This window comes from Gouania willdenowi, chromosome 12 (assembly GCF_900634775.1).
Source record: "Gouania willdenowi chromosome 12, fGouWil2.1, whole genome shotgun sequence".
NCBI classification, from domain to species: domain Eukaryota; kingdom Metazoa; phylum Chordata; class Actinopteri; order Blenniiformes; family Gobiesocidae; genus Gouania; species Gouania willdenowi.
In genome coordinates, this window is record NC_041055.1 from 11,692,929 (window position 1) to 11,717,716 (window position 24,788).

Below are 24,788 nucleotides of genomic sequence, written 5' to 3' on the forward strand. Positions count from 1 at the left end.
AATTTAAAATAAGTGTTCGGGGAAACCGATGAAAAGCATGTGCATAAGTTTACCATCGATTCACATGATAGCTTGTCTTCATGTACGCTAGAATACAATTTCAATACAGACTGTGAAAACTATTGAAAAGCATTTGTAATTTTTTGCATCATTAAAATACATCAGACTCCAACCAATGATGATGATACTTTGGTCATTAGTATCTAATCAACATACATGAACAATATATGCATTTCTATATTATGGAAGCTATAATGTAAAAAGTGCTGACAAAATAAACAACAAAAAAACAAAACTAGAGTTATGGAAACTGATGTGACCCTTTATTACCGATAAAACAGTAATTAAACAGAAACTAAATGTTTTTACTTCGTCATTACTAAATGTGAATAGTTGCAGACAACCTCACTATGACTCCCAACATGAGCAATAAAAAACAGAATACTAAAGCAAAGGTGCAGCTTGATTACAGGACGTGTTCAACTTGCCTGCCAAAAGGAGATGTGGCTGTCAGCGTTGGAGTAGGTTGCTAGGTAACGGCCATCAGGGGCAAAGGACACTGCTGTAATCGGGCCCTTATGACCATGAATATTCTGTAATAAAAACAAAGGTTTTTAAAGTTTAAAAACTACAAAGTGCAATAAATGGACAATTATAATTAAAATATAAATAAATTATTATTACAGCACAGCAACACCTATAAAACTTAATAACATTTTGTATTATAACAATGATACACTATTACTCTACTTTAAAGATTCATACCAAAGAAAAGCCCTGGTTTTGAAATAAATGGCGGTGTGTGTGTGTGCATGATATGTGGGTGTGTAAAATGAAAAAGATGTCCGTCAGGTGATTAAAAGAACAGGATAAATAGACCTTCTGAACAATCATTGCTTTGTCTGTAATATAAACAGAGCAACAAAGATTTCAGATGCATCCATGATTGAAGACAGTGTTTCTGCTGCAGGGATCAACCTCCGTTCACTTCAATAACTAAAGGAAATAAAGAACGGCTCTCTGAGGAGCGCTGAATAAACACGAGCTGGGGAGTGTGTACTGCTCCCCCAAAATGAACAAATTTTGTCAGTTTATGGGGTGCAAAATAGTGTTTGAGAGAATTCACAACCCCCCTAAAAGAAGCGAACAAAGCATCACTTTGTTTTTTTGGCAAAAAATAAAAAATCTCAAGTGTATTTCAGGGAATTCCACATCACAGCCCATCACCTGCAGGAGCATCTGGAGTCAAAAATGTGATGCTTTATTTGAATTTTCATCAAGGCAAGTGTTGTTAAATGTTACTTTGCAGTAGTGTTTGCTTTTGAGGGGAGGGTTCCATCGATAAGTGGCAGATTTTGGTTCCCCAACACCAGGGACAGACACAAGCTGCTGCTGCAGCAGTGAAACGTAATAAATCGTCCCACCAGATGCATGATGTGTAACACAATAAACACTTCACAGAATCCCACCACCCCTCCCACTGAGATTACTGTCACCTCCAGATGACATTAAGAAGCATTGCCTTGGGCTTCGACACTCTGCAATAATAACCGTCTGTGACAATTAAAGCTGGGAAAAAATATTAAAGGAATGAAATGGAAAATTTTGTCTTTTCAATTTGGTCATTCCCTGCTGGTTTTCAAAGCAAACCAGATTAAGCTCTCGTCGTGCTGGCTGAGGAATAAACTGAATTATTGTGATTATGTTCCAGTCTGAGCCAACCGCTACATTCTTTGCTCACTTCCCTTTCAGTCTTCATTCCTTTATTTCCATCCTTCACTATTGCTCGTCTATCTCCACTATTGTTGTTCAGGAAAAACTTATATTGAGAAATAAAACAACAAATTATCATTACTGCTGAGAGGCTATAGAATACTTTCAACACATACTTGATGTGTTGTATGAGTGTATTTTTGTGCAAGTCAGCACACTTTGGATATGACGGGTAAAAAAATAAAAACAAAAAACAAAATCAGGGAAAGATTCTTTATTTTTGGAACTTAAAAAACGGCCTTGGAATGTGAATGACTTTACTTATGTTATTTTGTTAGCAGTGTCTGTTTAATCAGTAGAAAGGACATCACACACTGTTGTGTTACTGACAAAAGAAAGGGACATGTAGCTGATCACAGCTTTAGCAGATGGTCATGCAGAGAACCAGTAAGTTACAGTTGGATGCACACAAGCACACCCAAATAATGACCCCAACCTGCCCGACACCATCGCTTTCATCTCCTGTTACTCTTGGACACCGTGTCATACATCCTGTCTTTCTCACACACTTCAAACTACACTTTTCTGCATATCTCAGAAGAACCACTTTAAACATTTGCTAAGAAGTGTTTTTTTAATTGAAGTCTGTGCAACACCTTCCAGTTATAGAATTCATAATTAATAAATCTGCAACTGACTCTTCCAAAATCAAAACCTTAGTGTTTAAACAACCAGTATAATACATAGAACTCCTACTGAGAAAAACCTGTATAAAAGTGGAAAAAAATATATTCTTCTGATAATAACTAAAATGTTTAGGAAATTACATTTACATCTCTTCCTTAGCTTTACGAGTAATTATGAATTCTATCTGTGAGAATATCAGGGGAAAATACTGGAAGGCTGCTCAGTTGTGTTTAGCATGTTTAGTGAGTAGCTGCAGCTATACCTGCATGGTACGGACCAAGAAAAGACCAACATTTAATACTGGTAACACTTATAGAAGATAAGTATAACAAACTAAATGCTAGTGTTATTTCAGATTAATTTTTCCTGGAAACTAATTACAACAAATAACACTGAGGGTATCTGTTGTAACTTACCAGTACGCCTGCAGTCATTGAAAATGACAAAAAAAAAATGTGTACAAAATAAATGCAATCCATATAAATTGATAACTATGTTTGTAAGGTCTTCTCTGTCTTGCCACTGTAATTGCATCATACAAATACAACATAATGTAGGTTCCACAATACAAAAAATACAATCTGTCCTTCAAAGCCTGCAAAGAGGAAACCTGAATACTTTGACTGAAGGGTTGTTTGTTTTTTTCTTTCTTCTGCAGAGCATATTTTACAATCCTAAATAATAAACTAAATCATGTGGTTCACTTCTTTATTTGACTTTACAGCTCTGTACTGGATACAATGGTTGTTTTCTTTTGTTTAATTTACTTGCATGTCTTTGCTCACAAACAAAATGGTAAAGTCAGTGTTTATGACTAGAGCTGATTTGGTCAGCTTTAAAATCAAACAGGTAGACAATAGTAAGTTTGTTCTTATGTTTTATGAAACTATGCAAAGACTGATTATTTCTGTCTGAAAATATTTTAAATGATATTATGACTAATTAAGAATCCACTGTAAACTATTTTCTATTGCCATGAGTGATGAACTTCAGCTCCAACTCAGACAGTCTTCGTGCTGTACCTGGTGCTGTTGTTGATGCCGGTTAAACCAATTAGTCATGATTGACCATTTATTAAGATATTGTTTTCAGTATTTTCTGCAGATTGGGTTTATTCTGCTGCTCATTGGACACAGACGAGAACATACTTGACGTGTTGTCTCTGTAAACTAAACATGTACATGTAAGGAAACCATTTACAGTTTCCTCCACTAGAATGTAATTAGTCCTGTGTGATGCTCAAAATTATATATTAATGAGTTTTCCAACGCTGGAAAGATTCTAAATTTAAAAAAAAACAAAAAAAAAACGGTCAGAATCAATGAAATAAATAAATCTATCAACAACCCAGATAAGCTTTTAATGGTTAAAAAGCACCGTTTCATCAGGGCAATAATTTTTTAACTCTTAACTACTGCAAAAAAAGAAGAAAAAACACATGTATTCAAGACCTCGGACCTTTCCCCAGCACACAAGCACAATCAAAGTAGATGTTGGGTGAACAGGTCAAGCTCTTATCAGATATAAATGACCACCTGCACCAGACGAGACTGCTCAGGTTACTGCAAATCAATAAACAGCAAATTATCAGCACACACACTCATTTAAAGAAAGACACACAAAACAGAACTATTGCTTTATCATTAATCAATTAGAGGAGAGAAAAACTACTCTCCTTATCGTCCTCCCCTCTCTCACCTTTTCACTCTGATTTAAACCTCTAATTCCTCCTCTCCTATTGCCTTGTTGTAAGTAATGAGTGGTTTGATGGACGAACCCATGGACAGATGGAAGTTTGACTTGAGTGCCAATCCCGGGCTGTTATGAACATGACCAGAAGTGTGGACATAAGCAGCCATAGTTCTGAAGGTACCTGACATTTTCCCGTTCGAACATCATACAGAGCCACTGAGCCTTGGCGAGCTCCCACAGCGATCCGGTGACTGCGGTCACAGTAACCAACCATGTAAAACCTGCGTGGGGACATCATACAGCTGTTGGCAATTCAAAAGGCAATTTTGAAAAAAAAAGAGAATGTCCAAAAACATATTCAGTAAACACCACTGTGCGCACACATGCACATAATACAAGCGATCAATGTGAGAAAGACCAGAAATAAAACTAAAATAATCTAAGAACGATCACACTGGTATGTCTGTTTTATGTATGTTTTGATTCAAACATACCACTCTTTGACAGAGAAAAAAATCATTGTTGCACCGAAACACATACTTGCATATTGCAGGAAAGCACTCCTGCAGTCCCTTCTTCTTCACCAGAGAGCCTTCAATACAGTACATGATGATATCCATTACCTAAGAAAGGAAAGGACCAACAATCATTTGCTAGAGATTTCTAAAAAAAAAAATATGTGTGTTTTTTCTGCAAATATGCTGCTATTGATAAACTTTGTTCACCTCGACCAGAAGGTCTACAACATCTGCTGGCATCTTCTCGATGAGGATGTCAATAACTCGCAGTATTTCAGTCTTAGCTCGGGCCAGAGTGGTAGTGTGAACGTTCTGCTGTGACTGTGAGTTGGCTTGAGCTGCATTGTATCGATGGACCTGGAAGACAAGAACAAACAAGACTATTGGATTACAAATAACCCACTATTTGCACAAATCATGAGGATGTAATAGATTATTGGTTATAAGCGACCATGGCTTAGGTGGTAGAGGGGTCGTCTTTTGATCGAGAGGTTGGGGGCTCAATCCCAGTCTGTGTCAAAGTGTCCTTGGGCAAGACATAAAACCCTAAGTTGCTCCCAGTGGTCAACTAGCAACTTGCATGGCAGCTCAGTCCCATTGATGTGTGAATGTGAATGGGTCAATGGGTGAATGAGCTGATATTGTAAAGTGCTTTGAGACTACTTCAGTGTGGATGCCAATCACATTTCTTTGTATTGCTGCAGCTAAATCAAAATGGCAAATAAAAATACATTAAAATATCTTTTTAAACTATTATTCCATTTAGAGCTACATAAACTATAATTAGGGGCAGAATTACCGAGATGACAGATAAAGGGCTCAAAATTGCTTGAATGCAAAACTACTATCCTTACGTGCTGTGCCTCATTTACTCGTGTGCAGACATGGTTGAGACCACCCTACAGAGCAACTGGGATTCGCCCAGGAGGTCCGAGCTGTCCAGGGTAGAGCTGATTTGATTGCGCGTATTGCATTAATGTATTTACATTTCCTCCGACCAATAATTTGTGCCCAAACTGTAAAGAATTCAAAATTATATGGCAGAGACTATAGCTGGCAATAATAATGTGTTGAAGTTGGAACTTGGAAGCGATGAACATATGACCAGTCGGGACTCACCTCTTTTGCAATGGTGGTGATGAAAGCAGGTGGGCGAGCAGTGGCAATAAGAGAGAGGGCGTGGCGGGATGAGCGCGCCGAGTCTGCCGGAGGATTGAGTGGTAAACCCATTGTTACACTATGAAACAAGAGATAAACGTTAGTCAAATTATCATTCTTACAGATAAGTTAACAAAATGATTTTAAAAACTTGCACTGTATTTCCCAAAAAGACCTCGGGGCTGAAACATACAGGAAAATCTGAACTAGGTCTGAATACTTTGCAGTTGAGGCAAACAATTTTTAACAGTCAGGGACATCTACTGTATAACTTCATGATGTGTCATGTCTTCACAAATGTAAATGCAAATACTCCTAGACATGTTCTGTTTTTTTATTTTGTCTTTTCCTTGGAATATTATTATTGTTACTATTTTTTTTATATGTTATTTATTCATGTCCTGCAGCCACACTCAACTTGCTTTTTTTAAAATAATGTTGGTAACAAAACATTTTTGGGGGTCAAAAGTATAAACTCCTTAAGACAAAAGCTTTTAAAATGTTTATGTATGAAAAAAAAATAAAAACAAAAAAACAAATATGTAAATTAGTTTTTTATTTGTGAGGCAAAACATTCCAGCAGACTGTCTCCACCATCATTTTTTATATCGTATCGCAAGTATTTTCTGTCATGAACCCAATATCGTATCATAATGTGAGTTGAGTATTTCGTTACACCCCTAGAAATGATACATTATACTTTTGCTCAAGCTCTTTTTCTCTAACTTTGAGCACAACACCACAAAATATTCTGGTTTGGTAACAAGAGGTTTGTAGATTTCAGTTTAATTCACCTGAAAAATATTCAGGGGATCTTCTAAATTTGATGAATACTTTTTACATTACTTTACAGTATAAACACTGCAGAAAATATCTCAAAGACAGTTTAAAGGGTTAAACTTGTCAGTCAGTTCAACAACTCAAATCAGCAGCTGATCTTTCTAACTTCATCTTTTTTTAAAGCTACAGTACAGGAATATAACCAAGCTTGAGTCGCACTAGAATATTAAAAAATGTATGTACATTTTTAAAACTTGAGTATAAGGTTATATTATTTGTACTAAACAGGTTTTTTTGGTAAGACAAACAATGACAGTAAATAATGCCACAAGGTGCATGTAATAAAAAGGGATTCCAATCATTTGAAGAGCAAAGTTAATTATCCATGTTTATGCAGATGTATCAGTGAATCTGAGTAAAGCAGTGGACGGATTAAGTCCTCCCTGCATGTGGAGTGAAGAGATTAGCAAGAAGCTTATAATGTCAGGGCTGAGTCAATGGGAGCCATTCAGTAGACAACAGCATAATAGACTCCCACACTTCAACAGGAATTAGACATACTTGCGTACATGGAACAGCTGGCCACACACTCCTCTGAGAATAAAAAAGTAGGTGTTTGTGTAGGGCAGACATTGGGAGAGTGAAAAAAAGACCAAAAGGGTGAGCAAGTCCACCTTGTTAACAAATGACCCTGGAGATGGAGGGGGAGGGGGAGGGGGTTTGAAGGAAAGACTCAGAAGCACAATTTATCTCCTCTAATTATACATTGCAGTAACAGATTAGGTAATTAATACTGGTAATATATTGGCAATATATCAGCAATATTGAAATGTTTAATTTCATTCAGTGAGGTGGCTGTAATTGGAAACGGTCATCGTGTTGATATAAGACAGCAGGAGAGCAAAGAGCAAATTGTACCAAGACTCCCAGAGGAACATGGAAGGAAAAAAATGACCTGGATTTTCATTCAAGTCGTACATGTGCACACACGGCCGTCATAAGACAAGTCTAAAAGTTCAAGCTATCAATCAACAATACTCCAAAGACCAAATGTCTTTATATGAGACTGTTTCTCAGGATTGGTCAACATTGACACATAAATGACCAAAACTAGAATTACACAATAATATTTTGCCAAAACAGAGACATAAGGCTGTGATGTACTGGTTGAACTAAAATAAATGGACTCTTGACTGACTGTAATGATTCAACCGTGAAGAACCTTCATTGCCAAACTGAAGAGAAACACACAGTGTTCAGTGAGAATGTGACAACATAAGGGCTTTCACAGCCAATATCACACTGACATTATCCAGTCAATACCCACCCCCCTTCCCCAGCACCAACCCCCCGTCACACACACACACACACACACACACACACACACACACACACACACACACACACACACACACACACACACACACACACACACACACACACACACACACACACACACACACACACACACACACACACACACACACACACACACACACACACTAGAGATATTGATTTTAGTACATGAGGGCGGGGTAAACAACCCTGGTCACATGATGACAGTCATCACCACAAACTGACTGACTAGCTGTTTGCAAGCTGATTGGTTTTCTGTGCGTTGACCACAGAATGACAAGATGGCTTGCTGATGAACAGAATAACTGATTTCCAAACATTGCTTTAGCTATAGCATCAAACAGCTTAGATGTCTATTAATGTATTGTTCCTGTTTTCTGTTTTATGAGTGTTTTACATTGTATTTAGGTCTTATTTATATTGATTTATGATAAATGTATATCATGTGTATACGAATTGAGATCAGGTCCAGCTGTCCCACCTCACCCACTGACCTGCCTGCTTAACAAGAAAAAAACAACATCAGGAGCACAGACATGGCAGGGTAATCACAATACACAACATGCAAATGTGAAACTATTAATTTTCTAGCATTTAAGCAGGGGTGTCTAACTCGTTTTCACTCAGGGGCCAAATACTGGGGGTGTGGAAAATAATCGTTTTGATGCAGAAGGTGGACAACTCTGCATCGATGCAGGGACATAATCAATTATAGTGTTGTAATGTTGCATCCTTTTTTGTGTTTGTGGCAGGATAAAAAGTTACTGTTAAATATTTGACAATATTTTTTGGACAAATCTATCCCCATACCTTTCAGCTAGACAAACACCAGAAGCAGCAGCTGCAGAAGTGTTAGTGTGATTTGAGAATGGAATAATTTCTTACAGATACATGGAGGCTAGACCGATAAAGTTTATTTATTTTTGAATTACCCTAGGGGTACACGATGGCACTAGAGGGGGTAAATATGTTTATTTTTAGTTTAAAATGATAATAATAATAATGATGATGATAATGATCTTCATTAGGACATGAACTGAAAATATAAGGGTCAGTTTTGGTCCCACACCAGGCGGCTGAAATGATAAAAACTATAGAAATAAATTGAGACAGGAGGCACTAAATACTGTTTCATTCTACTAACGGGATTCTTTCAAATGGGTGTTATCACTCATTCATTCCATCATTGTGCTCTACAGCTGTTTTTTCATAGAATTCTGAGAAACATTTTGTATTCGGACAATGGGGGTACTTGGATTTACAAATAAAAAAAAGGGGGTACTTGGGGCAAAAACGTTTGAGAACCACTGCCAGCTGTGGCTCCGGGGCCTTGACTTTGACACTTATGCAATAGAGAGTTTAATAACTAGAACTAAAACACTAAATGGTGAATGCCTTTAGTCCAACAGAGAACAAAATGGTCAAACATAATAACTACTTAAGCTATAAACCTGTAAATAAATTGAGAGTGGCAGAAAGATGTACAAATAAAACTTGATCATGCTAATAATTAATCATGCTAACTATGGTAAAACTGAACATTAGTGTGAGTAGAGGTCCTACTAAAATCAATTAAGTGTCATTGTAAATCAGCTCTCAAAAAAGAAGTTTGAGTGAAGTGGAACTAAACAGTAGAGTTTAACATTTTTCTTGTTAGTCGAGCAAGCATGGATTTAGATAAGAAGCATATGGTCATCAGAGAAACTCAGTCAGGCAGCACCAAATCTGTGTTCAACTGGATCAGAGAAAGAGAGGGTGACATAAACAGTTTACCCCTATCCCATAAACCCTTGACATGGCCATGCTGGTCTAAATAGTCTGATAATTAACTGATTTCCTCACTTGTCTGGATGAGTAAACATATGGTTACAATTATCTCATGTTAATTTAAATGTACAGCACATTGAACAATGTAAATTTATGTTTACAAAGGCTGCATGTTAACATTATATTTCATGATTGGTCATTTCTAAAAAAAAAAAATATTAGCACTGGCCTTTTCAACAACAATTCTAAACCTCAAAAAAGGCTCTTCCTAATGTGTGCAAAAATGGACTTGCAACACAATACTGATAAACGATTAGTAATCCTTCATCTCATGCCCTGTGTATTAACTCAAAAGTAGCTGAACAAGTAATAACACAGAACAATGAATTGAGATTTAAAAGACATATCAAACAACATATTGTAAACAAATGTCTCAGAAAAATTTTACGTTTCAATGCCATGTACATTCCCTTATATATGACAAATCTGCAATGCATTAAGGTGTGATGCAACTTAAAATGCCAATGAAAGAACATTATTTTTTTATTCAAAAAAAAAAAATCAAACTAAAACCATGTAAGGAATGGGAAGAACTGGTTCAAATCAAGCCTCGCTCATCAATGTTCGATCTTGAGCAATTCCCTTAGCCTAACTGCTTGTGTTGTACGTCGCTTTGGATAAAAACGTCTGCTGAATGAAACTGTAATTTTTGTATAAAAAAATCTTTAAAAAAAAAGTAAATTATTTATTTTCTCTCTTATTTTTTATCCTTTTGAGATTTTTTTTCTTCTTCTAAGACTCTTTAGTGCAAAAACGGCAAACAAGTCAACGGTATCCATGGGGTGTACTTTTCTTTTTTGTGCAGAGAATGTGTGTCTGAAATGGGCTTCAGATAAATTCAAACAGGTGTACACGCACACACACACACAAGCGCGCACGCGCTGAACCTGTGTGTAGATGTAGGTGCGAGTCCTTTGCAGCAGGAGCTTTTCTTCAAACCTTTACCAAGTGAAAGAGGATTATCACACAAACACAGCACTGCATGAAGTGTATTGACGACTGCTCGGCCGCATTAAAGAAAAAAATGTCCACTGCAAGACAGCTGCAAGGAAATACGCTGTGTGCAATGCTGTGTGTATGTGTGTGTGTGTGTACATGCAGGTTTTTTGAACAGCCAGACAGACCATTATTGTAACATACTCTGTGGTGTCCATTGTAAAGCAATGATGTTACCATGTGATTTATTGATCATCTGTGGCTCGATCTCTGACAAGAAACGCCCTTGAATTTTACAATCAATTTTACACATTAATAAACTTCAATATATAGATTATGAGTGGGAATCTTTAGGCACATCACTATTTTATTACGATTATAAGGACTGCGATTCGTTTATAAATCAATGAATCATAATGCACTTTTTCGTACCATTTCTTTGTTTCTCACCATGACCACTGATGAAATGCTGATTTGAAAAACATAGCAACTGCATTCAAACAGGAGATACATTTACCTTTTTACCTTTTATTAAACCAGCAGAGGACATCTACTGCATAAACTGTTCAGGTAGAACTGCATGGTAAAGTGACTAAATAGCAGAATTCTTGCTTGTAACATGTACAATAAACATAAAGGCCTGTTCTAAACAGTTTATTATGTACAAACCAAATTAGCAGCTTGAGTACTATAGTGTTTTAAAAAATAATTTAGTCTATTAAATATCCTTCAACAGTATTTCTTGTAATTTACCATTTAAATAAGCGATTATTGGAAATGTATGAATTATCGACTACCACGTCTAAATGACAGCGATACATCAATTATTTCTCCCACCCCTAGTGGAGATTACATATTTACAAATCATTTCAAATTTTCATTTCAAGTTTTACTGTACAAATGTTAAATGCTGATTAACATACTGGCTTTCTTTGGCCATCCACACACACGTAAAACACATGGCTACTTAAGCATATATTCTGATTGAGTCTGAAAAATGTTGCTTCAGGCAGTTTTTTTTTTTTTTTTTTTTTTTTTTTTTTTTAAATGTAATTTGTAACAACAGTCAGCTGTTTGAAATATTCACCAGAGCTGCTCAATCTACTCCCTCTCCTCACTTCGTTTGTGACCACAGAAATACTCCATTGAAGACGGTAATCCATTGTTTTTTTCCCTACCACTGCATCGCATTGAGGTAAACAACACGTGAACACTTCAGCTCATCCGATAAATGCATAGTTTTTGTTACTGCAACTCAACTGGCTGCTGAGGGAGGTGAGAAAAGCTTCTCAATCTTTTAGGCCCATTTTCTCCGTTATGTAGTTTGGAGATATTCAAATGGCCGTAACTCCTGGCAACCCAAAAGACAGTTTTTTCCTTCCTAGAATTAACTTTGGATCGTTTTGATACTGTCTTACAAATACAGAGTAGCCAGGATTAGTGCACAAAGTGAGAAGATGCAACAGCTCAAAAATATTTATACTGAATTTTATTTTAACTATTTATTTTTGAGAACGCAAAAGTATAGAATGGTGGCTTAAGATTGTGTAGTGTTTAAAAAAAAATATATATATATATATATATATATATATATATATATATATATATATATATATATATATATATGTTGTTTTCTTAATCATTTAAATAAATAAATAAATAAATAAAAATTACTAGACATTTCAGGGGACCACAAATGGGACCACGACCCCAAAATTGGAAAACCCTGCTTTAACACATTATCTGTTTTCTATTTGTGTCACACCATTGGAAAGCTAAGAAATCACACTTTCTGTAAATAACTCAAAACACCCCCTGGCCACATTGTTCCTGGTTTTCTCATGGCGCGTCATGAGAACAAGTTGTGTCATTGTATATATCACCATCTTTGGAGTTGGTAGCGCACCTGCAACAATGCAGTTGAAATATGTCTCTTACCAAAATATGCACTTGATTTTCAGTCACTGCAGGTGTATAGTACTAGAGGTGACCTAACAGGGTCTGCATGTAGATTATTTTAATCTACATGCTGAATTCTGGGTTTTTGTTCCATGCCAGTCTTATAAAGTATGGTTACCAAACACACAGACACATTCTGGGACTTTTATGTTAGAGCAAGGCAGACATTATTTAATCATCTTAATGCGTTGAAATTAGATTAGAGCCCAGCTTCCATCAGTCGCTTCATGTTCAGCTCCATAATTACTGCATGTATGCATTTGTATCAGTATCTTTAGGCAGTCTGGGTGCTTTTGTTTTTGTTTTTTTAAAGACCCCAGAGCATAAAAAATAGAAAGCTTCTCTAAAACATTTGTAGATTGTAATGGATGAGTGCCAGCCTATAAATAACAGAATACATTCTGCTCTCTTCTTACTTCCAGATCTATATATAATGAAAGATGGACATTTTCAAAACAATTAGCATTGTTAGTCATTTTAAATATTTCAACTACACAGAGCTCCTTTTAAGTTAGATTATATAACTGTTACACCTATTTATACAGGTTTAAAATTATTATTCAGGCAAGTCTATATGTGTTTATGTACAGTACGTTGACATGTGTTTACATGCTGTAAGGAAAAATAACTACCAATCCAACAGAAAGGAACGAGCAGATTCATTGCTAAATACTGAAAAAGATTATTTAAGTATACAGGAAGATTGCAGCAACAACCATATTAAGTCAGTGCACTTCTTAAAACAAGTTCATAGTTCAAAGTCAAGCACTGGTAAAATTCTATTTACCGGTAACAGTTTAAAATCACTTGTTAAAGCTGGTTCAGGTTACTTATATTGTTATCAATAATCTTTAACTGATGAATCGGTTTATGAACATGTGACTGTGAACTCACTTGGTCAACTGCTTCTCTGCATCAGCACACAGCTCCAACAGCCCCATGAGCACTGCTGACACGTCCATGTACGGCTCCCAGACGGTAAAACCTCGACCAATCAGATCAATGGCTGTGCGGCGAATAGTGCTGTGAGGAGGCAGCTTTGGGCTGGGGGGCTGCAGCAGCAGGAAGGTTAGAGCTTTGCCTGTAATAAACATTTTCAGAGAAAAGTCAGGAATAGGTTATCTATGAAAGCCTTTGAAAGCACGCTAAATGTCACTTTGTTGTTTAGACATCATTCAGTCACGTAAACTCGTCTTCAACAACTCATCTGTGGCAGTTTACTTAACCATTCATCTTTACCAGCCTTTACAAAAATCATCACCTTCAGCCTTCATTCAGATGAAATGAAGGCCCTATGACCTGAACGGAAAAAAGCTCTACACCTGAAACATTACTATAAATCACGCCTTGATAAAAAAAATTGCAAAACTTGGGGATCTTGAAGTCAACAGGTCTTAAACCTGTCGTCTCTAATATATTCATGCTTTGATTTTATACCAGCTTTGAAAGTCTTAAAAACACTTCTGCTCATCAATCCAAACTCAGATACATTTTTTTTCAAGCAGCCTTGAATGCTGACAGCCAAAAAAGGTGAAGCTAAGGTATCTACTCTCAAGATACTGTAATAGTTGTTGAGGATCTTTTCATCATAGCACAAAGACATCAACACAGTACTTGTTTTTGTTGTTTCATTCACTTCTACTGGTTTGGGGAGTATGAGCTTATTGTTCTAGATATGTTTTAATAATGGGCAAAAAGCACAGGGGAACATAATTGGGTCCCAGTCGACCAAAAAAAAAGCTAAATAAAAAAATGATGATAGCTGACTGGTATTGCAGTTACTGTAATTGCACACATTTCATATGCACACAAACGCTAGTAGTATTCTTGTTTGATTTGCTTATCAACTCTCAAAATTGTTTTTGTGCACACCTCATTTATCTTTGCGTATAATATAAATCATTGTGCACCAGAAAATATGTAAATCTGTGTAGTGCTTATTCACAATAGCGTATGTGAACAATATTGTGACCTGGCACATTCAATATGGAAAGTGCCAAACAGAAATGGTCACAAGAAGGAAAAACCAAAACACAAATAGAACCAAAAACAACAAAAAAACCAAGTAAAATGGCTCATTAATCCAGGTTACACTATGTTACCAATACATCAAAACACAGGAACGTTTCATTGAAGCCTGCCAAATAACTAAATGAGGTGCTAATCATGGTATGAGAAGAATGACAAGAAGACTAAATGAGAAGACAACACACAAAATGAGGAGAACCCTTGCCTCGGACTACTACAGAAGAAATTACATGAAAAAAACGCCTATATTGAAAACACACTTTTGGTAATCAAATTTGAGGTGAAAAATATACACACGTATGTGTGCGTGCGACCTGCGGGCGAGTGTGCACACGCGTGCACAAATGCAGGTCGCTTCATGGCTGCCCTGACATTTGAGCCAGTCTCTGTGGGAATGGGCTGACCATTAAGACTCCAGCAGATAAAAAAACAGCTCTCAATACTTCTCTCCATTCCTTTAGCACACATCCAAACTCAGTGTTTTTTTCACAGTGCATTTTCAGCCCCACCCCTCTAAACAGTAACTGGAAAAATAAAGTGATCTTGATCGAAGTCCATTTATAAGAGAGGATGCCTTTGCCAGTCTCCAAATGAAGCAACAGTTATTGATAGGGCATTGATAGGCCATAATTAGCTGTTAGTTAAGGCAGTAAATGTGTCACATTTACACACCAAGGGCGATTAGAGCTCAAAGACATACCATGCTTCAAATGTATCCTAAATGGTAGTGTGGCATTAAAAAACTGTAAATTACAATGAAGTTTTGTTTTGTTTAAGCATTTTTCTGCATCTTTGCTTTGCCAAATGATTTATAATAGAAAGTGCAACTCAGTTACTAAATCAGCTCTCATAAATGTTTGAAAATGCCACAGTGAATGGGCCTCAGAGGGGTCTATGGCTGTTTTGACATTTACTGTGAGCGTTATTGTCCAGAAATTGTACAGCAATGTAAAGTTCGTCCCCATGGCCTCCCTAACAGCCTCCTCCTTCCCATCTGTCACTACTGGTTCTCCTTTCTTTCTCTCTGTCCTCTAGCTTCATCTCCCTCTATCTCCCCTACATTTCCAACCCTCGTCATATAAAAACATCAATTTTTACTCGATATGGACTACTGTTCCCTCTCTCTGTCTGGGTGGACAGCTCTCATTTATCACATGCTGTGCTGTATGCAGCACCCATCCATCTTTCAATTTCATAACAGAGGGGGAGGTGATGGTACAAAAAAATATATTAAAAAAATCCTTAAACTAAACTTGAAAAAGACCCAAGAAAAAATATGTATGCAGAGTAGAAGAAACACCACTAAAAAATACATTTACCTTTTGAATAATTAATTTAAAGGGTAAATACCAAGAAAAAAAAACAATATTTCAAACTCGGGAGGTTTCGAGGGAAATCTGTTGTGAATTTTATCTAATCTATTATATCAATCTGAGAATTTTAGAATAATGGCTGCTGTGTTTGTAATATATTTTTTTTATTTAAAAAGAATAACCGAGCAGCACGTTCACATTTAACAACAAAAGGAATTACTTAACTAAACAAAAGCGACTACTTTAGGGAATGTTCAGAAACAAATAACCAGACTAGGATAAGGATGAGTTATTACAGCAACTTGTTTTTTTTTCGATTTGAACACATGGTTATTGTTAAGTGGTGTTCTTAGGTCTCATGCGTCCACACAGGTGTGAATCGTGCTGTGCATGGCTTCAGTTAAAATTTATTACACTCCATGACCTACCAGTGAGCGTGCAGGCTTTGTCACTGGGCGGATGACCCAAAAGGCAGCGAATCAGAATCTGAGTGCACTGAATCCCAAGAGCAACTGTGATTAGTACCGCTTTGATGCCCTCAGAAGTCCAGCGCTATGGGCACAGCATGTCACTGCCTTTGTGTGTGTTTGTTTGGGTGTGTGTGTGCGCGTGCATATGGGTGTGCATCCGTGTGTGTGTCAGTTTCAAGCTCCTTCAGGTGACAGGGTTGGAAGGTGAAAATCAATCCTATCATCTTACCTCACCTCTAATCCCACACTGAAGTTTTTACTTTGCCAGATGCCGAGTAAAGTTTCTTAAAATTATCTTTTTGGATAGAAAACATAACCCACTGCATTAGAAAGTGTAGCACTATGAAGGCAACTGAATCTGCCACTGCGTTCTTCAAAACTTCTTCAGATTGTCAACTATTTAACCACACGGACCAAAATGCGACATATACTTCCCAACAAAACAATACTTTTTATCACTTTTTACATCACCTACCAGACAAATTAATTTTCAAAATAACACTCACACGTATGTTATATACAGTTAAAAAAAACACAATATGAAAATGGCCCTGGAGGATCATGAGGTGACATTTCTACATTGATGGCTGGTTTATCACAAGCCACTAGTTCACAAAATGCTCACAGTTCAAAGTGAATTATTTTCTTTCTCACAACACGTTTGTTCAGCCTAGATTTCCATAATGAGTTTTTCCAAATGTGTAAATGAACATTCTGTATATTTTTCCACTCAAACCTGTTACACTAAAGTATTGTATTAGAGTTGTCCTTTTTTATTTGCCAAGTTTTTAATATCACATTATGCTTGGAATGTGAGACTACCTACTTCTGACTCTTCAGTAGATGCACGTTGTACTTACATGTGTGCCTGGCCAATGAGTAATTGGATGACCCTCCACTGGTCAGGCCAAAACCTTCAGGGGCCTGTCCTGCAGCTCGAGCGCGCCCGGAGACTCTTGGAGGTTCGATCTCTGCACCAAATTCTGCTCCGATGACTCCTAGCAGTACTATTGCAGTGGCCTGTTTGCGGCGCTCTTCATAAGAGTTGGAGATTTTCTTGGTGTTTGGAGGAAGGTTAGACAGACAACCTACAGGAGACAAAGAGTGAAAGGTGAGATTGTAATACATTTTTGGGGGTCCTGAGTTTAATCTTTTATTTTTTTTAAATCTATCAAAAAACTTGAAACTGATTATTTTATTTTTTCACAATCATCTGTATTTCTTCATCGTAAAAATCAGATTTTTAGCCTTTGCTATTAAAGAGTTGTTTTGCACAAACATACTATGTAAAATTGGTTATGGTGTATTTGACTTAATTCTGTATTTCCTTTCATGATTAAATGACCCCTACATCTGTTCTTCCTCTCAGATTTCTATACTTGTTTATCTTGATCAGGGTCATGGTCATAGGATCTCATCCTTTGTAATGACAATAAAAGGACCTTTAATAATTTTCCTTGACCTAACCAGTTTACTAATGCAATGGTTGGCAATTTATATCCCACTTTATCCAATCATTCTCTTTTTGTCCTCCAACATGAATTGTTGGTGGTACTGATCGTTGTCTTTAGTTTGCTCTTTCACACGTTCACAAACACGGATGATGGCGTCACATGTAACAACCAGGGGATGGCGACTCTGACATTTATAGAAATGTAAACAAAGGCTAAACTAAAGCTTTACTGTTTAAATACATAATAAGTGCAGCTGTACTTTTGGTTAATATGTTCTTTTTTACAGAAGAATTATTTGTTTTATATCTGAATTGGTTTTGGATCAAGTTGTTAGAGTTCAAATATTCTCAAATGTTTGTAGCCAAAATGTGTCATATGTTGTAATAATAATAATAACAATAACTAGAACTGCAAGCAGTTATGAAAGGGGGCCAAGCCTTCCCGCGCGACTCGGCCCCCAGGTTCCGCGGAGCCCGTGGAAGTACGTCACGAAGGATGACGGGCTCGTGGCGAGCGTCAGGACACAGGCCAACGTGGCATTTGCTGTGAACGGGTGGATATAAAGTTTTGGAAGATGTGATTTAAAGTGTGAAAGTTTCAGGCCAAAATGCGTTTGCATCAATTTTAGCGCCACCTAGTGGTGCACTTTTTGGTATGGGTGATCTCTGTGCTCTTCTATGGTTACCCCGTAAATTTCACATCCCTCAACATAATACTTCAGCTAAAATAAAAGTTTGTTTATTTATATGTTATGTAGTAATAAGACATGCCCACTTTAACCAATCGCGATTCACTTTGAAATACAGTCCCAGGAGTGACCCAAGGTCATACCCACCAAATTTGGTAAAAATTGGTCTTGCCATTTATGAGATATACATTTCCCATATTTGCAGCGCTCCTTTGGCGCCACCTAGTGGTGCACTTTTTGATACGGGTGACTTCTGTGCACTTCTATAGTAACCCTGTAAATTTCACAGCCCTCAACATACTACTTCAGCTGAAATAAAGGTTTTTTTATTTATATGTTATGTAGTAATAAGCCACGCCCACTTTGACCAATCACGAATAACTTTGAGATATCGCCTCAGGAGGGACCCAAGATCATACCCTCCAAATTTGGTAAAAATTGGTGGTGCCATTTAAGAGATATAAATATTTGTTATTTGTACCGCCCCCTAGTGGCCTACATCATTCAATTTTGGCGCATTTCCTCACAGTCACATGCCAACTAAGGATCTGAAATTTGGTATTGCTAGCAATTATTTTGACCGAGATATTTGCCAATTCGCATTTTTATAACTAGCTAGAAAACTTTACTCGTTAATAATTTGCGCATAATTTACCCGAACAAACTCATAGGGTTAACTGGAGATTACGTCCAACTGAAAACTCTACGTGCCAAGTTTCACGCTGATTGGACAAAACCCCAAGGACGAGTTCGAAAAAGTAGGTTTTCCAGTTTTTGCGATTTTGCTCCGAGAAAAGTTAAGGTGGAAATGGGCGTGGCCTAGCCCAGGTGATTCAATGCTATTCAAGGAATCTGTGGATATGAAGGTTTTAAATTTGCAACAAACAGTGTGGGAGATATTGGCCAAATCGTGTTGACCTTTGTTATAGCGCCACCTGCTGGCGGACATATGTGAATTTTTGCGTCCAAGGTCCCCTGGGGGTTTTGGACCCAACCACCAAAGGGCACCGCCCTACCTTGCACGGTTTAGCCTGCAGCACCACTTTTACCCAAGGAAACATAAAAAACCTAAATATAATAAAAATCCTTACGATTACATAAGGGTTCCTAGCACCGCTGGTCCTAGGAACGGTTCCCTGGCCCCGCGGGCTTGGCCCCCTAATGATACATCAATTTTGTATAGAGATTTTTTATATATTATTATCCAGTGAAAACAATCTATACCTGGTGGATTAAAAGAGAGCTCATATTCTTGCAGGAAATTAAAGATAATATAATAAAGAGTTAGAGCAAACAAATTCATTTGTATTATTTAATTCCCTCACCCAATGAGAATCGGTAAGGAATCGCATCGATAAGCAGCATCAATAATGGAATCGGAATCGCTACCAATCCCTACCGACGTGACACTCACCCATGCACAGCCCCACAGATACTAGAGCATGCATGGGGAAGAGCGACAAGAAACACACACACATCCATGCACACGCAGAGACAGATGGGGATACACACACAATGTGTCTGTACATACACACATAGCTTGATAAACCCTCTAATTAGACCAGAATCAGCTCGTTGTAGAGGCACAGACTCACAAACATCACCAAAGCTGAACACAGTTCCACAAGGATCTGCAAATCAATGCTCACTGAGAGCTGAGAGAGGCGGTAACACAAGTACCTCCTGCCATCTTATATAGGAGGGTCGGAGCCAACAGTGATGGTTAGTGACGTCACTGATCCAAAAAGACATTACTGATCTAATCTCAGCCAATAGCAAAATTCAATTTTAATAACCGGCATACACTGACGTTTTACAACTAAAAATGCTCCATTTAAATACTTAGACAGTAAATGTGAATAGTGGGACTCAGATCAATAAAATGCATTACTTCATACCTAATCATATATGTATTCAGCAAAAAAATATATATTGCCAAAAAATGTACAGTAAATGCAGAAAAACATTATAGATTTAATTATAATATAATATTATAAACTAAGTGGCATTTTATTCATTTTTTAACATAGAAAAAAAATTATAGGAGGTTTGAGATATACATAGTTATCCACTCAGTCTGGATGTCGCTGGACTTCTGTGCACAACTCAGCAGTGGATCCACTTGCTCCACTGCTTAATCGGCTCACCCCTATTGCTTCAGAGCCCACGGCTGTGTCTTCATCCCCTGTCCCATCAGAGACCTCACAAGTAATCCCTCAATGCGCACCATCACCCCGTCCTCTGTTTCTACCAACTACACTAATTATTGGCGACTCCATAATTAGAAACACTCGATTCTTCAAAGCAATTACACACTGCATCCTCGATGCCACATTCTCAATTACTCTGGACAAACTACTTCAAATTCTACACACACTGCCAACTTCTATTATCAGGATAATTGTACATGTAGGGACGAATGACACCGCACAGAATGATTCAGCACAGACTATGATCTCATGTATAACATTTTAAAAAAAATTATTTCAAAATCAGTTTCATCACAGGTCCCATTCCCACATTTAATCAATCAGCAGAACATTTCAGCCGTTGTCTTCTTATTATAGTCCACCTTCAGGCCTTTTAACTTCAGCTTTATTGACTATTTTAATTCATCATGGGAATGGGCAGAACTCTCAAGGAGTGATAGGCTCATCCCAATCAACAAGGAGTCCAAATGCTCAAACCCAACATTCAAATTGCAATTCTCAGCCCTACCCCCTCATGACTACCTGTATGTGCGAAGAAACAAGTGTGTAAGCATATTATACACACTTGTACACAAACTTTGAAATATGCCACAATCAACTTAAAATATACAATGCTGTATTCAAATTAGCAGGAAATAGTTACTTTTTAAGATAGATAGCTAAAACACCAAAGTACCTTTCTAAAAAAAAAAAGATAACTTACTCAACCCTGATTTTAATCTGGACAGAAATACACAGAAGGGCGAAACATTGATAGAACACTTCACAAGTTGACTTATTCTGTCAGAACTGACATTTTACTTAATCCTCAAAGTGCTTTCATTGAACACTAGAAGTTGCTTTTACCTGGGGAAACACGAGACCATTTTGTCCTGGTTAAAGCTGAGACACTCGGTTAAGCTTTCTCCAAAGTAAATCCTACAAATGGCTTTTTATATTCAATTCCTAGATCACTTTTTAAATAATTTTGTGGATTTTTTAAGAGGAACTTTTAACCATTGTGAATTGTATGCCACGGTCATTTAGCAGACCCTTCTGAAAAAGAGGAATTTAGATCCTGATATTGACTACAGACCTGTGTCAAACTTACCATTTTTAGGCAAAACCTTTGAGAAAATTGCTTTCAATTCAACTAAATGACTTTTTAACCATCTATAATATTTTTGAGACTCATGAGTCTGGATATAGAATGCAACACAGCACAGAAACAATCTGAGTCAGGACCTGCACAAAATATCAGTGCTGATTCTACTTGGTTTAGGTGCAGACTTGGACATGGTGGAACACACAATTTTGGCAGTTGTTGATAGGGACTTAGGACGTTGTTTTTAATAATGTCAAAATGTTTTATTATGAAAGCACCTTTTTTGGGATGATTGGTGTTATCCATCAAGCAAAAATCAGCTTTCAGTCGAAGCTACAGTGTGTACGTTTTTTTGTGTCATTTGGTAAAAAATCCATGATAACCTTTCAGCGTAATACAAAGTGTTCTGAGAGGACACTGATCCTATGCGTCTTCTCTGTATTTGAGCTTTAGAAAACAAGGAGCGTAATGCTCTATTACAGCCAATCAAAGATCTTTTTACAAGAAAGTGCTCCATAAGTAGTTCCCAATAGGATGTGAACGTGCTCGACTTTTGTCGAGCAGCCAATAGTAACGCCCAAATCAACTCATGGACCATTCAGTCTGTAAAAATATCTCTGATTAGCTGTAAGCAACACAATCCTCATTTTCTAAAGCTTAAATACAGAGCCAAGAGAAGGAGCAGAGGTCCAGTGTCCTCTCTGAACACTTTGAATTACAATATTCTCAAAGGTTAGTTTAGATTTATGACCAAATTACACCAAAAAAAAAAACTTACAAACTTCAGCTCTAAGCCAATAATTGCTCTGTCTGTCAAAGAAATGCAAGAAATCACGCAAGCAAGCTTGAGAGAGGCAATTTCAACTTAACCCTAACCCTACATACAGGTAACATTTTCAAAATAACAGTTGGGTGGTTAATCAGCTTTAGGTTTATGTTGGCCATAATACCGGATCAGTTGATTATTTACCTTCTTCCTTTCTTTTTTTTTTACATTTCAGACATTTTTCATTCATAATAATAATAATAATAATGTATACTTTATTCATCACCGTAGTGAAATTCTTCTCTGCATTTTACCCATTTTCCCCGAGGGGTAATAGTGGGCTGCAATTGCAGGCACCGGGGAGCAGCTGAATTGGGATTAAGAAACTTGCTCAACATCCCACAGTGTTGGCCCTTGTGAGATTCGAACCGGCGACCCTCCGATTACAAGCCTGCTCCCTTAACCACTAGAAGGTAACATTTAGATGAGCATATATTTTTCAAATTATCTCAGACATGGATGTATTATACACCATTTGAAAGCTTGTAGTCCACAGTTTTATAACCTGTAAAAAAAAAAAAACCTCAAAAATGACCTTGGAAAAATTGTCTTAACAAGCTTTGGTCACAAACAAGTAACTTCCTTCCTTGAATTTTTATACAAGCATAACTCAGGCTGGCTTTAAAATATTGCAATAATTTTTTTGGTGTCCTTTCCTCAGTCTTTTTTAAACACTATGGAGCCTTCTCACAATCATATTTCCATACTACAGTATATTCTGGTCCTCTTTATAATGAGATTGCCAAACGCAAGCTGCCATTCCAAGGAAGGCCCAGCGGCCAAGCGCTGATAAATGGATTACAGACGGCATCCATTCCTCAGGCCAGACTGGGCTAGCAGATAACAGAATTAGGGATGTCCTGCAACTAGAATCACTAAAAAGTTGACATTTAAACAGAGGAAGCAGAAATGGAAAATGGAGAAACTGACTGTTCTGAAAAATCAAAAACTGTGTGATTTCTACAACAATATCCACACTTAACTGCCATAATACCTGGCTTTGTGTAATGGCTCATGTTACATTCAATATGACTGTAATTTGAGGTGGGCAATATGAAAAAATATCTTCAGATATATGGCATTTTTTTGGCAAAATCACGACGACAATTTTATTTGATTATTCAAACTATTTTGCAAGTTATTTAGCAATCCAACAAACCAATTTAATATTTAAAGTCGTAGCCCTAAACAGAAAAAAACAAAGATAATTTAAGATACTAAGGGTACTTTCAAACAATCTTTTAAATGTAAGCAAGCAAATTAGGAAACTTGTTTGAAGTATAATCAACATCGAACAAAAATGTTGGCATGAAAAAGTTATTTTAGTCACACAGTCGTATTCTTAGCGCAAAATGAAAAACTTAAACACAACAACGTTAAAAAAAGGTGCACACTTGCTACATAACAAGGCAGCATCTCAGTCTAGTCTTAGTTCCTCATTTTCAACAGTTTGGATTTCAATCATATCAAGACAAAACGTTACTGCTTTGGTTACATCTTATGCTGAAACGTGCATTATTTAGATTTAAAGTGGATTTTGAAGGTTTCTAAAAAAAAGTCAAAATGTATCAGAATCAGAATCAACTTTATTGACCAAGAGTGTATGAATACACACGAGGAATTTGTTTTGGTGACCTGTATGCATTTATTGAAGGTGCATCTTAAATTGGACATTGGTTTGAGGGTATCAAAAAAGGCAAGTACTAAGAACTTTGAAATAAAGAGAGGTGGCCTTAAGTTCACATTAACTAGATGTTCTACAGTCACAGATACCTGCTGCTTCTCTGTCTGTGTCGACGGACTGATTGATATTTGAAGTCTATTGATCTGCCTCCTTCGCAACCGGGAGATCTATTATAATGACATTGAATCTGAATCCCATTTGTTGGCCAACCTCCTCCCAAACATAATCTAATAAAATACGGAAAGGGACAGACGTGCTCCCCTTTCAGCTCGACTCTGTTCAGCTAAATCTTCATAAAAACAAGAAATGGATCAGAATAAAAAGGCTTTCTGGCTCAAATGACATTATCTACGAAGGAAGGAATCTATTTGATAAAAAAAAAAAAAAAATAATAAAAAAAAAAAA

At 37.0% G+C, this 24,788-nt stretch overlaps 1 protein-coding gene across 3 annotated transcripts in view; it reads right to left on the reverse strand.

Moving 5' to 3' along the window:
• The window catches only part of wdr7 (WD repeat domain 7), a 139,406-nt gene that overhangs the window by 3,193 nt on the left and 111,425 nt on the right, over positions 1 to 24,788 (reverse strand). For all 3 annotated transcript variants that reach the window (XM_028463195.1, XM_028463194.1, XM_028463197.1), the window contains 7 exons: positions 17,298 to 17,525; positions 13,521 to 13,707; positions 5,730 to 5,847; positions 4,818 to 4,967; positions 4,633 to 4,715; positions 4,274 to 4,373; positions 489 to 593 (listed from right to left, as the gene is read on the reverse strand). In XM_028463195.1, the coding sequence (XP_028318996.1) occupies positions 489 to 593; positions 4,274 to 4,373; positions 4,633 to 4,715; positions 4,818 to 4,967; positions 5,730 to 5,847; positions 13,521 to 13,707; positions 17,298 to 17,525 (971 nt within the window). The remainder of the gene's footprint in view (positions 1 to 488; positions 594 to 4,273; positions 4,374 to 4,632; positions 4,716 to 4,817; positions 4,968 to 5,729; positions 5,848 to 13,520; positions 13,708 to 17,297; positions 17,526 to 24,788) is intronic.